The sequence below is a fragment of the Lytechinus pictus genome, chromosome 2 (assembly GCF_037042905.1).
Source record: "Lytechinus pictus isolate F3 Inbred chromosome 2, Lp3.0, whole genome shotgun sequence".
NCBI lineage: Eukaryota > Metazoa > Echinodermata > Echinoidea > Temnopleuroida > Toxopneustidae > Lytechinus > Lytechinus pictus.
Genome location: NC_087246.1, coordinates 43616152 through 43630584, shown reverse-complemented (window position 1 = coordinate 43630584; position 14433 = coordinate 43616152). Strand labels below are relative to the sequence as shown.

The 14433-nt window shown below is 37.5% G+C and overlaps 1 protein-coding gene across 1 annotated transcript in view; it reads right to left on the bottom strand.

The window, feature by feature from the left end:
• The window catches only part of LOC129279324 (cystathionine gamma-synthase-like), a 48029-nt gene extending 36336 nt beyond the window's left edge, over positions 1 to 11693 (bottom strand). Inside the window, exons 1-3 of the mRNA XM_064094854.1 lie at positions 11540 to 11693; positions 5887 to 6021; positions 2777 to 2949 (exon numbers count right to left, since the gene is read on the bottom strand). Of these exons, the coding sequence (XP_063950924.1) occupies positions 2777 to 2949; positions 5887 to 6021; positions 11540 to 11593 (362 nt within the window). The 5' untranslated portion in view covers positions 11594 to 11693. The remainder of the gene's footprint in view (positions 1 to 2776; positions 2950 to 5886; positions 6022 to 11539) is intronic.
• Positions 11694 to 14433: the final 2740 nt, after the last annotated feature.

Here is a 14433-nt window from a genome sequence, read left to right as displayed (position 1 = left end):
AGCATTTTATATACCATTAAAAACCCGGAAGTAATATGAAAGTGATCTATGGCGACTTGCGTGAGCACATTGTTTCGACGAGTGCAGGGACCCTGGATCGAACCCGCTAGGAGTGTGTGTGTTAATAATACACTGTCCCACGTGTGCCTATCTGTGTTGGCGATCTTCAGTGTGATTGTTTTTTAGCTAGATATTATGATTTCACAAAGTTCAGTTTATGTAACTGTACCAGATCTAGATCCACGATGATATATCAATACTTTACCTTGGTTTTACAGACTTTCTCACGAAATCAGTGTTTTACTGCAACTACGTTCATTTAGCTTTAAGTTTGACTAAAACTCGGTATAAGTCTCATCTCGGTCTACCTTAAGTTCTCTAAACTTGACCCTATAAGCTTCTGGTGTAAGTCATATCGTCTCAGTATTGCCCCCTTGACGGACTCATAGTCATTACTCTCCCCAAGAGAGAGCCTGGCGTATGCCTCCCTAGCTTTTCCATTAAGTAAAGGCGCTAATTGTGATGCCGTCATATCTTTTGGCCAAGAATATAATTGTGCCACTTTCTCAAATGTTTGGAGAAAAACATCTATATCATCCCCCTCCATATATACTGGGAGCTGTTTTCTCAAATCCCCTGTTGATGTCAAATTATAAGGGACTGACCCCGAACTGGAGCTTTCACGCTTCTCCCTATCTAATTCTGCAAGGCACATCTGCAAGGCACACCCGCAAGGCACACCTGCATATGCAATTTCTCCAGCTCAAATCACATACCAATAACTACAAGAGCTCACTTACCCCTCTATCAAATTTACTGGTTGGCTGTAAAGCAACATCTGTCTGGGCCCAGCAACTTCTGACCAGTCAGATCCACTGTTCTCAATCCCCGCAATGAACATCTGATCAGTTCTGTTCCGTCACAGCAATTTGTAATCAGTTTGTAGCATTCACCAGCCTCTCATAACTTTACTGGTGTTTTCAGTCAACTTCAATCGACTCGTCTCTGCAGTAATGCTACAATCTTTTAAACTGTAATTCAGCTACTTTGCCGACTTCCAACTTTTATTCTCACCAGTCCTTTCTAAGAATTTATCTTGCACGGTGAGCCACTTGGCGACAACCGGATCAGGCAATATCTCTGGATTCACACAGCGCAGAAATAATGTCTCAGCTTCTTGTATATCGTTGTGACTTGTGATAAACTATCCCACCGCTGCCACCAAATGTGGTGAAGCAACCTCGTTGAAATTATAACTCAAGAGACAATCATGTACATCTACTTTGTACTAATGAGTATTTATTCAGGTTCTTCAAACCTTCACAAAATTCCAAGTTACAATGTTTGATAAGAGAGTGACCTTACGTACACTCAATGAGTTAGGACAGCGTTCTGTCGATGGTTGAAGACTAACTGAGTATTCTCCCCTATTTTCCAATATTTATACCTAGATTTATTCAAATGAATCTCTTGCCACTCCTGGCAACAATATGATATAAAACATAACATTATAAGGTGAAAGCCCTCCCCTTGGAAACTAGAATTGACCAATCGAATATTTACATCTCAGAAAGTTTCAATCATCCCAACCCAAGGATACTGACAGGACTTTTTCCCCTAAAAGCAGCTGACCAGTAAACAACATGATTAAATGGATGAGATGGGAACATGTGTAACATGGACGAGCCATGGTCAGAAACTGGTCAAAACATAACATAAAATATCAGCATGGACTTATCATTGTGACAGGTAGGATTGACCTGGGACCCGTCCAGTTGAAAACAACAGGTGTCATGTGCTACTACCAAAATCACATGTAAAAGTTAACCCCTCATAACACAAGTGACACACATTGTCACAATCATATTGAAGGTAATGAAACAGGGAACAATAATCACTAATAAAAGTGGATTAGAAAAAATCTGACTTGTATCTCATTTTCACATGATGCATCGCATATTTGCATAATGACAATATACCACACAATATGGAAATTTTGAGTTCCGATGCCATTATGATGACGTGATGATATAACTGAGGGTCAAATGAGACATGAAATCATATCTATGATTCATACTCTATCGAAATATGAAAAAAAAATTGGGGTCCCGTTCGTTCTGAAGAGCAACAGTGAATTTTCAATAGGCATAGGCATGTTTTGGCCTATATATGGCCTATAGCTAACGCACACAGCTAACTTTTATCATTCCCTAATTAACGGTCGTAGAGAGCTGATCGAGATATCAAATTCATCAGAATTATATCATTAATGCATACACACATAAGGAACAGCAATTTTATGTTGTGTAACACCGTTATGCACAAAAATGCACACGCGCAAAATGTTGAAATGCTTAAAATTACCTGAAACCTACCCAAAAATAATCATGGTCGATTTTGAGCATTTTTTAAATTTGGACACGTGCGTAGGCGCGTGTCATGACCTCTACATGACCTTTGACCTAAAGTTTATTTGCTTTAAATATGATTTTTCATTGATGATCCGTTGATATGATCAAATAAAGAATTTTACAAAATGGCCCCTGGACGATGTCATCATGACATTATGACCTTGAAAAGCTTAGTTAGGTGTCTCTATGATAGACGTTATAAATGACATGAAATTCCAAGAAATTGACAAAACAGATTTTGAGAAAACTTTTGACAAACATTGGTGCTAAAAATAAATACAATTCTGGCGAAATTAAAAGGTGATCTGTCATAGACCCCCCTCAGGTTTTTTTAAAGTCATGAAAAACAACCTAATTATACTCACCAACTCTGGAAGACAATGTCTATGCCTGCTCCTAGAGTATCTTGTAGGATTGGACTGGCAAATGTAGAATCACACATGCTGATAGCACCAGGAACAGTTTTAGCAATGTCAGCAAAGGCTTTCAGGTCTAACAGTGACAAGACTGGATTTGTTGGTGTTTCTCCATAGAAAATCTGTAAGAAAGTGAATTAAAATTTATCAATCAATCCATCAGGCGAAAAGGTGTCCTCTTTCAGATCTCTCTCATATTGAATAACCCTCTCCTCTGCAAATGTGATATAATGTTTCAATTGATTATTGCAGAAAAATATTGCAGAAAAATATAATATCAAAATTGGATAACAAATAACAAAGTTATTGAATTTGAAAGATTTGCATTATTCTGGTAAAACAGTTCTCGGCATGTCTTTATGAATATTCATTGGGTGGGCTGATGATGTCATATCCCCACTTGTTCTTTTGTATTTCATTATAGGAAATGAGGTTTAATCAAAATGTTTCTACCAAGAGCTAAAACAATCGGATTGACAACTGATTAAGTGCATTAGTTATTTATTGCCGCAACTTATTTCATCATAATGGAGACACATCATTTACACATGAATGTATTAAAAAATGAAACATTTATGATTTCATGTAATAACATAAGAAAAAGGAAAGTGGAGATGTGACATCATCAGCCCACCTAATGAATATTCATGACGATGTGCATATAACTGTTTTCACAAAATATTGATAAATTTTAAAATTCAATAACTTCATTATTTGTTATTCGATTTTGATGAAATTGTCAGCACTTTGCTCTGTTAAATTTATTCTCTTTCACAGAGCAAAATGCTGAAAATTTGATCAAAATTGGATAACAAATGACAAAATTATTGAATTTGAAAGATTTGCATTATTCTGGTGAAACAGTTCTCGGCATGTCTTTATGAATATTCATTGGGTGGGCTGATGATGTCATATCCCCACTTGTTCTTTTGTATTTTATTATAGGAAATTAGGTTTATTAAAAAATGTTCTACCAAGAGCCAGAATAATCGGATTGACAACTGATTAAGTGCATTAGTTATTTATTGCCGCAACTTATTTCATCATAATGGAGACACATCATTTACACATGTATTAAAAAAATGAAACATTTATGATTTCATGTAATAACATAAGAAAAAGGAAAGTGGAGATGTGACATCATCAGCCCACCTAATGAATATTCATGACGATGTGCATATAACCGTTTTCACAAAATATTGATAAACTTTAAAATTCAATAACTTCATTATCTGTTATCCGATTTTGATGAAATTGTCAGCACTTTGCTCTCTTAATTTTATTCTATATATCTATATCAATTTAGATATAAATATTTTCAGCCCGGACCATCCCTTTAATATTCATTTTTATTTCACCTTTATGGAAATTCATATGGCTCTCACACAATATTTTAAACTTTCAACTATTCCTTATGATATGTATTGATTTATAGTTTTGTATTTTTATATTTGTTTTAATAAATGAACTTGAACTTCCTCATTCTTACTATACATGTGACTTCTATTTCTTTTAAACAAGATAAGGCAAATTTCTTTAATATTCATTTTTATTTCACCTTTATGGAAATTCATATGGCTCTCACACAATATTTTAACTTTCAACTATTCCATATGATATGTATTGATTTATAGTTTTGTATTTTTATATTTGTGTTAATAAATGAACTTGAACTTCCTCATTCTTACTATACATGTGACTTCTATTTCTTTTAAACAAGATAAGGCAAATTTCTCTTGACACAAGCAAGTCAATTTGCTTGATTCTGATAAAGTGTTTGTTCATAATTTCTCACTCCTGAAAAGTTCAACCTTTGCACAGTTGCAATCCTGAAAAGAGTTATCTTGACACATAAAAATAATCAGATCATCATCACTCCTCTACACAAAGGGATTTAGTTATTGGAGGGATGTAAATAGAGAAAACAGACAACCAGGAAACAAACTTTCCGCAACCACCAAGAGCGGGCGGAGGCATAAACATCATGAGACATAGGAATGAGAATTTCGCACATTATACTTTTATCACAAAAAAATTATTGGGGGATGAATCAGTTCCTCCGCTAGTCTTTTTAATAGGGTTAAGATCTACCTTGATTTGATTCAATTTGATCTGATATAAATATCATCAGGCCTCTTTTTATTAAGGTATACACTTAATTCTAAAGGTCAAGAAAAATAAGAAATGAGAATCATGTAAAAACACACATAGGCCTACAAGTTTATTTTCAGTAAAGTCATGACTTTAGTTCTTATTGCCATCATTGACATGGATCTGCTAATTTTTACTCAGTTTCGCTAGTAGCTTTACTCACTACCTTTGGAGCTCTAAAACTAAGTCACTGCCGATCGTGATTACCATAATCACCAATTTTAGTCTGAAGACTCATTATTAACTTGTTTGTGAACATTCACAAATCTTTAGGCCGAGTCGTGAAGTTTGCAGCAAGCTTGTGAATCTGCTGGCACGCTCATAATGTAGCGCCGATGTATGGAGCATGCGCAAACAGCGAAATAATGAGTTTCCCCAGCCTTAAGCTTCGTCAACGGCAAATTGGACAAGATAGTATGGCGCATGCACACAGTGTATTTCTAGAACGTAAGATGGCAGCCCCCATAGTCATTCTTCAAACGAGTTACCTGGTGATAAGTTATCAGTAATTGGTGCTGATTTTACATGTTTCCACTGTTTTTTTACTGGACATTGTATGAGAGATAATTGGCCAATAATTGAGATTTATCCAAAATTTATTGAAATTTACTGTCATTTTATTTTTCTTATTTTCAAATCAACCACTTGCCCGATCGGGCGGCAATGGACTTTGAAAAATGCTTGCCCGCACATCATTTTCACTTGCCCCGGGCATGCGGGTTTGTCGAGCTCTGTATCTGGGAATCTGATGTTTTTTCAGAAATTAACAAAAATACAAATACTAGTTATACAAATTAAACAATCAGGACAATTAGTACATCCAGTCATATCAGCAAAATCGGATTGTAAGTTAATACATGATTTAATGACATTTAGGTCAACCTGGTGAATAAAGGAGAGCAGTTTACCTTTGTGTTTAGTTTAATTGCCTTCCTGTAAGCATCCAGGTCCCCTGATGGTACATACGTCACTTCCACTCCATAGATATTAATGATTTGCTTCAGGAAGGCATAGACTCCAGAATAAACTGGATCAGGGGCAATCTGAAAAAAAATAAATAAATGAAGACCTAAGGCCAGATTATGGTGAGAATAGGTGCCATTTCCTGAACTTTGTTATCAATGAAAAGTTATAAACTGCTGTAATAAGCTAATGAAATCCTGCATTTAGATTTGACTAGAGCAAATTTTTCCACACATTTCTCTGAGGTTTATTTGGTCATAAGACTTGTGATTCAGGACTCATGTATATCCTGATCTGCCATTACACCTGCTAATGTATATTTCATTGATTACCATGTACCATGATGATCAGGTGACAGCCCGCGAGACCGAGGGTCCGCGAGACCGAAGGCCCGCGAGGCCGGAGGGCCGCGAGACCGACTTTTATCCCCCTTCATCGGTTGCCGGGGTCGAGTGGTTTAAGGCACCTCGTTGCAGCGGCGTAACAGGTGCCTGTTATCAGAGGGGGGGGGGTGGCAGAGCAAAAATTTCCCGGTAACTAAGTCAAGAATCAGTGGCTTTGCTAGGATTTAATTTCAGGGGGTGGTGGTGAGCATGCGAAGTGTGAGAAACACTTAATAATGAGCGCGCGAAAGGCGACCCATATTTTAAGAGGAGTTTTCCCCCTCCCGCGCGAAGCACGGAAGCTCCGACGTTTTCTTCGAATTGTTTCTTGCCCGCTCCTGCTCTTCTTACGTTCTCTGCCTGATAATGGAGGGGGGGGGGAGACAAATTATTTCGAATTGCGGAAGCTCCGACGTTTCTTTGAATCGTTCCTTGTCTGCATCCGCTCTTCTTACGTTTTCTGCCTGAAATGGGGAGGGGCACAGCCAAAAATTTCCCGTTAACTAAGTCTAAAATTAGTGGCAAAGCTAGGATTTAAGCGTGTGAAACACTTACTGAGCGCGCAAAACGCGTTCCCGGGGGGGTCATGCATGGAGGGAGAAGCTGTGACGATCCCTTGAACTATTCCTTGTCTGCTCTTGCTTGTCTTACGTTCTCCTATACCTTTTTATTTTCTCGCTCACGTTTTCCCCCTTTTTTTGGGGGGGGGGGGGGTTGGCGTTTGTTTGTTTTTTTTGCTACGAGGGTGTAATCAATTAATAAATATAATTGTTCATTTTTTTATTTATTCATTCATTCAACTATTCATTAATAGATTCTTTTTTTGATTCTTTTTTAATATCAATTTTTTAGATGACATTTCAGCTTCTGCCGGAGTATTATTAGACTGGGAATAGTTTGCAAAAATGCTTTTCATAATACTATGAAATCGGACACCCCATCCCTCTCTCACTTCATCGTCTAACGAAATCATTCCAACCGAGTTGAAACCAAAAAATGTTACAACAATTAGACTGATGAACCCAAATACAGTGGCACCGCATCCGAAGTGGGCTGTTGCAAATTTCAAGATTTTTTAATAGAAATATCCTAACCATATTTTGCATAGAAACGCACACACTCATCCCACACACTGATAGACACAGAGCACATTCAAATAAATGGGATATTCTTCCAAGTTATTTTCCTCTGTACTTTTCTCACAGCTCTTTTTACTTTCAATTTCTCCTATCCTTCCTCTTGAACCCCCCCCCTCTCTCTGTCCTTCTCTGTTCTCTTTAATTATGTTGACATCTTATTCCTAAATAATTAATAATTTCGCTTCTTTTTTTCTTCGTGATTTTTGTCTACGTCTTATCTCTATGCTCTAGGTGAACTCGGCGCTTCTATTAATTTATTTTCCTTCCCTTTCACGGCCATTTTTTATTATCATTTACCTCATCTACCATTTTTTTTCTTCATCTGGATTTCAGAGACATAACTTTAACATACAGGACTGTTTATACAACATTGTCTGGTTTTAGAAAAGTATTTATCCATTTATTTGGAGTGTCGGTTTTAAAAATAGATTGAATAAACTAAAGTGATGAATAAAACAAAGGAGACAAAATGAAACAAAGCAAAACAAAAGTGCCGAATAATGTTAACGGCTTAAATGATAATAATTATAATAATAATGATGATAAAAACAACAATAATAATAATAATGATGATAAAACAACAATAACAATATAACTGCTACTACTACTACTACTACTACTACCATGACTACTACTACTACGACTACGACTACTACAACTGCTACAACAACTACTACTACTACGACTTCTAATTCTACTGCTGTTGCAGCTGCTGATACCACGATAACAAAAATAGGAACAACAACAATAAACAAGATGAATGCCTCTGGCCGTCTCACCTGCATCACGCGATTCAATATAGCAGCAGTGCTGATTTTGAAAACTACTATAACTCGCACAAGATGTTCAGTGATACTTGGTTACTCTTATTTCTACGTTTTATGAACTAGACCCATACACTTATAGAGATATGATGGTAATTCAACAAATACCCCCAACGTGGCCAAAGTTCATTGACCTTACATGACCTTTGACCTTGATCATGTGACCTGAAACTCGTACAGGATGTTCAGTGATACTTGATTACTCTTATGTCCAAGTTTCAAGAGAAAGATCCATCAACTTTCCAAGTTATGATGGTAATTCAACAGATACCCCCATTAAGCCAAAGTTCATTGACCTTTGACCTTGGTCATGTGACCTAAAATGCGCAAAGGATGTTCAGTGATACTTGATTACTCTTATGTCCAAGTTTTATGAACTAGACCAACACACTTTCAAAGTTATGGCGGTAATTCAACAAATACCCCAATTTGACCAAAGTTCATTGACCCTAAATGACCTTTGACCTTGATCACGTGACCTGAAACTTGCACAGGATGTTCAGTAATACTTGATTACTATTATGTCCAAGTTTCATGAATCAGATCCATAAACTTTTAAAGTTATGATGGTAAATCTACAGATACCCCCAATTCGGCCAAAGTTCATTGACCCTAAATGACCATTGACCTTGGTCATGTGACGTGAAACTCATGCAGGATGTTCAGTGATACTTGATTAACCTTATGTATAAGTTTCATTAACTAGGTCCATATATTTTCTAAGTTATGATGACATTTCAAAAACTTAACCTTAGGTTAAGATTTTGATGTTGATTCCCCCAACATGGTCTAAGTTCATTGACCCTAAATGACCATTGACCTTGGTCATGTGACGTGAAACTCATGCAGGATGTTCAGTAATACTTGATTAACCTTATGGCCAAGTTTCATGAACTAGGTCCATATACATATTAAGTTATGCTGTCATTTCAAAAACTTAACCTCAGGTTAAGATTTGGTGTTGACGCCGCCGCCGCCGCCGCCGTCGCCGCCGCCGCCGCCGTCGCCGCCGCCGTCGGAAAAGCGGCGCCTATAGTCTCACTCTGCTATGCAGGTGAGACAAAAATGGGTTTAAGGACAACTCCCCGAGAGGACTACTCCTCCGGAGGGCGACTCCCCCATGAAAACTCCTCCGAAGGACCATTCTCCCAAGGACAGGCTTCCCGGAGGAAAACTGATTTAAACCGGCACTTCTATTTGAGTGACAAATTAATATACATACTTTTCTTTAGAACTTTCACCTTCTTGTTCTTCTTATTATTCTGTTTAAATGAAGAAAAAAATGCTAAGATAGGATTGCCCATAATGAAGGTTCAATGTTCCAGGTGTATGTATTTCCATAATATTTCCAGTTTTCTTGTTGCAGAATTACCATAAAAATAAACGTTAAATTAGTAGACTTGATGATTAAGTAGTGTCAGTGAAATAAGGCATCGTAAGTTTATACTGTAAGTAGCGGAAACACCCCCTCCCTGCACCCCCCCTCTAGAGAGACAGTTCGTGCGCGCAGTATACGTGTTTCGCGTGCTCACCACCGCCCCTAAAATGAAATCCTAACAACGCCACTGATTCTAAATTTAGCTACCAGGAATTATTCGGCTCCCCCCGATAACAGGCACCTGTTACGCCGCTGCAACGAGGCGCCTTAAACCCCTCGACCGCGGAAACCGATGACGGGAAAAAAAATCGGTCTCGCGGGCCTTCAGTCTCGCGGGCCTTCGGTCTCGCGGACCCTTGGTCTTGCGGACCTTCGGTCAAGTGGTCGGACCCCGATGATCACTGTATTATCCCTATAATTACGAAAAATCAGTACTTAGTCAATGAATAATAACTCCATGGCTTATTAAACCGAACATTTTGATAGCACAGGCTCCTAAATATTACCTATCAGTCGATGAGTGACAGAGTAAAACTGTTATCTTTAGCTGAATCATTTATTTAATAATGTTTCTAACAGTTTTCTCAAGTGTTTCTTCCCCCCCCCCCTCATGGCACTAAGATAATTCTTCAAATACATGTATATTCACAAGTGGGTCAACAAAGATGGGTGGTAGAATCAAAATGATTGTCAAGGGATGTGAAATCAGTTACTCATTAAATTTCTATACTTTATTCTAAAGAGTTTATTTTTTATTCATTTTATTTCCAGGCAAAAGAAAACAAGAATATGTACAATAGGAATAAATTACCACAGACTAGTGCCTGAGGATGACTAAAAGAAAAACTAGTTTCTGTCATGAAGCTCTCCTCACTAGTCGGGGTTTACAAATATACAAAAATAAAATCGGTATAAAATGGCAATATATGTTTAGAAGCGTTACTTATTAAAACAAAGAACTTAATAATAAAGAGTGTTTGTTTCCATGTGCAATTATAATATCCAGTCAATATGAAGTGTTCATGTATTTAAATAAACAACGTTATGCTATTATCAGATAGTAAAGCCTGAGGAGATGGAGTTGCATATATTGTGAGAAATTAAATGTTACCATAATCAGAGAATACGCAATATAGTCAAACGTGACAACAATGATCATGTTACAAAGTAACACAACAGTAAAAATATAGTATAAAAATAATTGTCAGATGCATGTATACAATATTCAGAGAGAGAGAGAGAGGGAGAAAGAGAGGTGGGGAGGGAGAGAAAAGAAGAAGAAGAAGGAATAGAAGAAGGAGAAGAAGAAGAAGAGGAAGAGGAGGAGAAGGAGGAGGAACAAGGAGTTTAGAGAACTGGGGTAGAATGAAAAGAAAGAGGGGCAATAAAAGAGGCAAAGCATGACATACAAAAATGCAAATTCTACTATGCAATGAATACAGTTGATAAACTAGCATATAGGAATAAACAATATGAAAAGTACAAGAGCAAATAATTGCATAATAGTGACTAACAAAATGCATAACATAGGGCACAATATTTAAGCTAAGAATATAAGGCTAAATACATGGCCCTTTAGCCTGCACAGAATGAGAAAAACAGAGAAAAGTAAGACGAATGAAGAAGGGGAAAGAGAGAGAGATTAGAGGTCTAAACGGAGACAAGACGAAAACAATACTCTGCATGTCTCATTAAAATGCATTTTCAATTGGAGGCATGGAGAATAAGTGTTCACATAGAGCATTAAGGAAAGGAGTGACAGATACACCAAGGCAAAGATCTCTGATCTCTGAAGGGATAGATTCCCAGAATCTGGGGAAAGAAAAGAAACAAGAAAATTAGTTACTATAATACATGTACAATGGTTTACATACAATGTGATCACCACTCTTTATAAGTGCCAGGATTGTGTTACTAATGGCAGCCATTCCGCTTGAAAAGACACAAGCTCCAACACCTCCTTCAATCCTGTTGATTGCATGTGCAACCGTGTCACAGGAATGATTGCAGACACGCCCGTATACGTAGCCATCCTAAGAGACAGCAAGTGAAAATGAAACAAATGCATCTCAGTCATCCAAAATTCATGCTATAACTTGGTGCAAAAGATTACACATCATTAGGCAGTTTCAAACCGCCTCGATCACAAGAATCCCCGTTAAATTACGAGAACATTTTTAGGCTAAAAAATACCCATTAATTATTCCTGCATTCACACCGCCCCGAAACATACCCTTCGGGATAAATTCCTGAAGTTAGGAGCATGCGCAGTATGGTCTAATAAGCAGGCAAGGCGCGAGATTCAAAACCACTAGCCCAGCAGCCACCCACGGCGCCCGCGCCCAACAACACGCTGGGCTAAAAGTTCCCGTAAATTGCTTTCACATTGCCAAAATACCTGCGACCTTGGAAAAATCCCCGCGAAAGTTCTAGTAATTTCGCCAAGTACCTACTATTTTAGCGAGTATTTTCTTTCGGGGAAATTACGCATAGTTTGCTTTCACATTACCAAAATACCTGGTATTTTTTTGATCGGGGTAAATTTCCCGATCAGAGAATACCTGGAACTGACGAACTTCGAGGCGGTCTGAAACCACCTAATGACACACATTGTTTTCTTAATTCAGGTAAAGCTATTTTGACTGCTCCTAGCAAGGTTAATATGAATACAGTTAGGAGCAAGTTAACTGTAACTCTATTCAATACAAATTACCCTACAAGACTGCTGTGTCTTGAGAGTATAAACTCTGACACAAATAAAGAGACAGATGCATGTCTGTCTATTTTTTCATGAGCATTCATGAAATTATTTGGCACTCAAGAGGCCATGTCTATAAGTCTGTCACATTTCGATTTGACACATTGTACAAGAATATAATCACAGATAGTCTTTCAAGTCCTTGGATTTAAACTTGCCAATGCAAAAAACAAACTTAGCAAACACATACATACACCTTTTGGAAACAGAGAAAGTACATTAAAAAAAAACATACAGTGAACCTTAATAAAACACTGTGTTGAGCAAAGCAATCTTATTCTTCAATATCTGACTTACAATGGTATACAGAATGGTATAAAACAGCACTTCTGTGAAGTATAAATAAATAAGATTATTAATATGCTCATACTTTAGCAATTTTTATTTGGTAGAAATAAATTTATGTACTGTGCAGCAATCTTTGTCCAGTGATTTGTGCATCCATTTGAACCCTAGATGACATTTTACCCCATCACCCTCATTACGTCAAACCCCCGTTTGGAGAAAGACCGCAGTTCAGATTGCAAACTGCGGTGTTATACCCCATTTTTCATTTGGATCTCCCAAATATCATTTCCAAGCCCTTATCAACCGCGCTTGGCCAGGTAATCCAGGGGTAATCCCCGCTGTCTCAATTTCACCTCAACAGGCCAGTATATGAGCGTTGAGCAAAGGACCAAAAGATAAACAACAGCTGTGCTATAAAGACTTCTCTGCCTGTAGTACGACCTTCGGAATGAAATTATTGTATTCGATATCTAATCACGTTTTCAAAGGCATATTGTATTCAGTAATCCAATGTTAGTCCATTTTCAATTTCGAACGAAGAAAATAGACCTCGAAATAAGCGAATAAAAATGACGGCATGTAATTGCAAAAACCGAGCTCAGCGCTGCGCATGCGTCCCATCGTGTGTGGCCCCCTGCTGTGACTGTATATGCCGGGCTGTTGTGTTATCTTCGGACTGACGTCAAGAAACAGGTGTTTTGATACTTAAATTGCTTGCTTGGGGCAGTTAGGGTTTGTCGTACTTGGAGAAGAGAATAGATGAGAAGGGAAACTGGGGTATAGTGTTCTCAAATGGAAGTTCTTCGTCATGCTCATGGAATTACATGTTGTATTACCCAAGGATCATACTGTATGTACCAAATGTCAACACAAAGTAAAGTAGAGCAAAGCATTTTTGAAGTGACTTCTGATTATGGTAATATATATTTAGGCTTTATTTTTTTGCGAGAGAGTGTAACGAGCGAGCGGTTTGGAAAAATTTTCAAAGCTGATGTTGTAAAACTCGTTTTTTGGTCAATTACTGTTACAGGGCATCCTTGGGAGGTGTTGCGAGCGTGAATCACAAGCTCAAACTTTTGGACATTTCAATAAGAAAACAGCGGCAAGTCATGACGTACAATATATTTTTATAAAGCAGCAACAACCTGTATGCAAATATCCATACTATCTATAGTTTTTGTACATACACATGTACTATAAGAATGCATACTTCAACATAGAAATCCGGCTGTTTTGTTCATAAAAACACCCACTTATTGTATTTTACTTATAGATGGTCATTGATCAAAACAACAGCCTTTAAATCTATTGTAAGAAGAAAAGGGAAGAGAGAGAGAGGGGGAAGGAACACAACACCTTCACGTAAATATGGTTAATCATTCCTGATTGTGTTGATTATGCTTACACAAGAATGTATACTAGTTTGGTCTAGTCTTTTCCGCCACATGATGGATCCATTATATTGTGTTGGTCTTGTATTTTATATTCACTATAGTTTTTTTCCCGCCACTTTTCCAGTCAGTCACTAAGCCGTATACGCCCATTTTTTTGGTCCCCCAACTGCTTAATCTCTTTATAATTTAGAAAAAGCCCTAATTGGATCTCATCTCATTCTTTGACTACTCAAATATTATTTTTTAATCAGAAAAGAGATCCATTACTATAATTGTTAAACTGTGAATGGTGGGCTTCTAGTACATTCTTGTACTCTCTTTATACTTC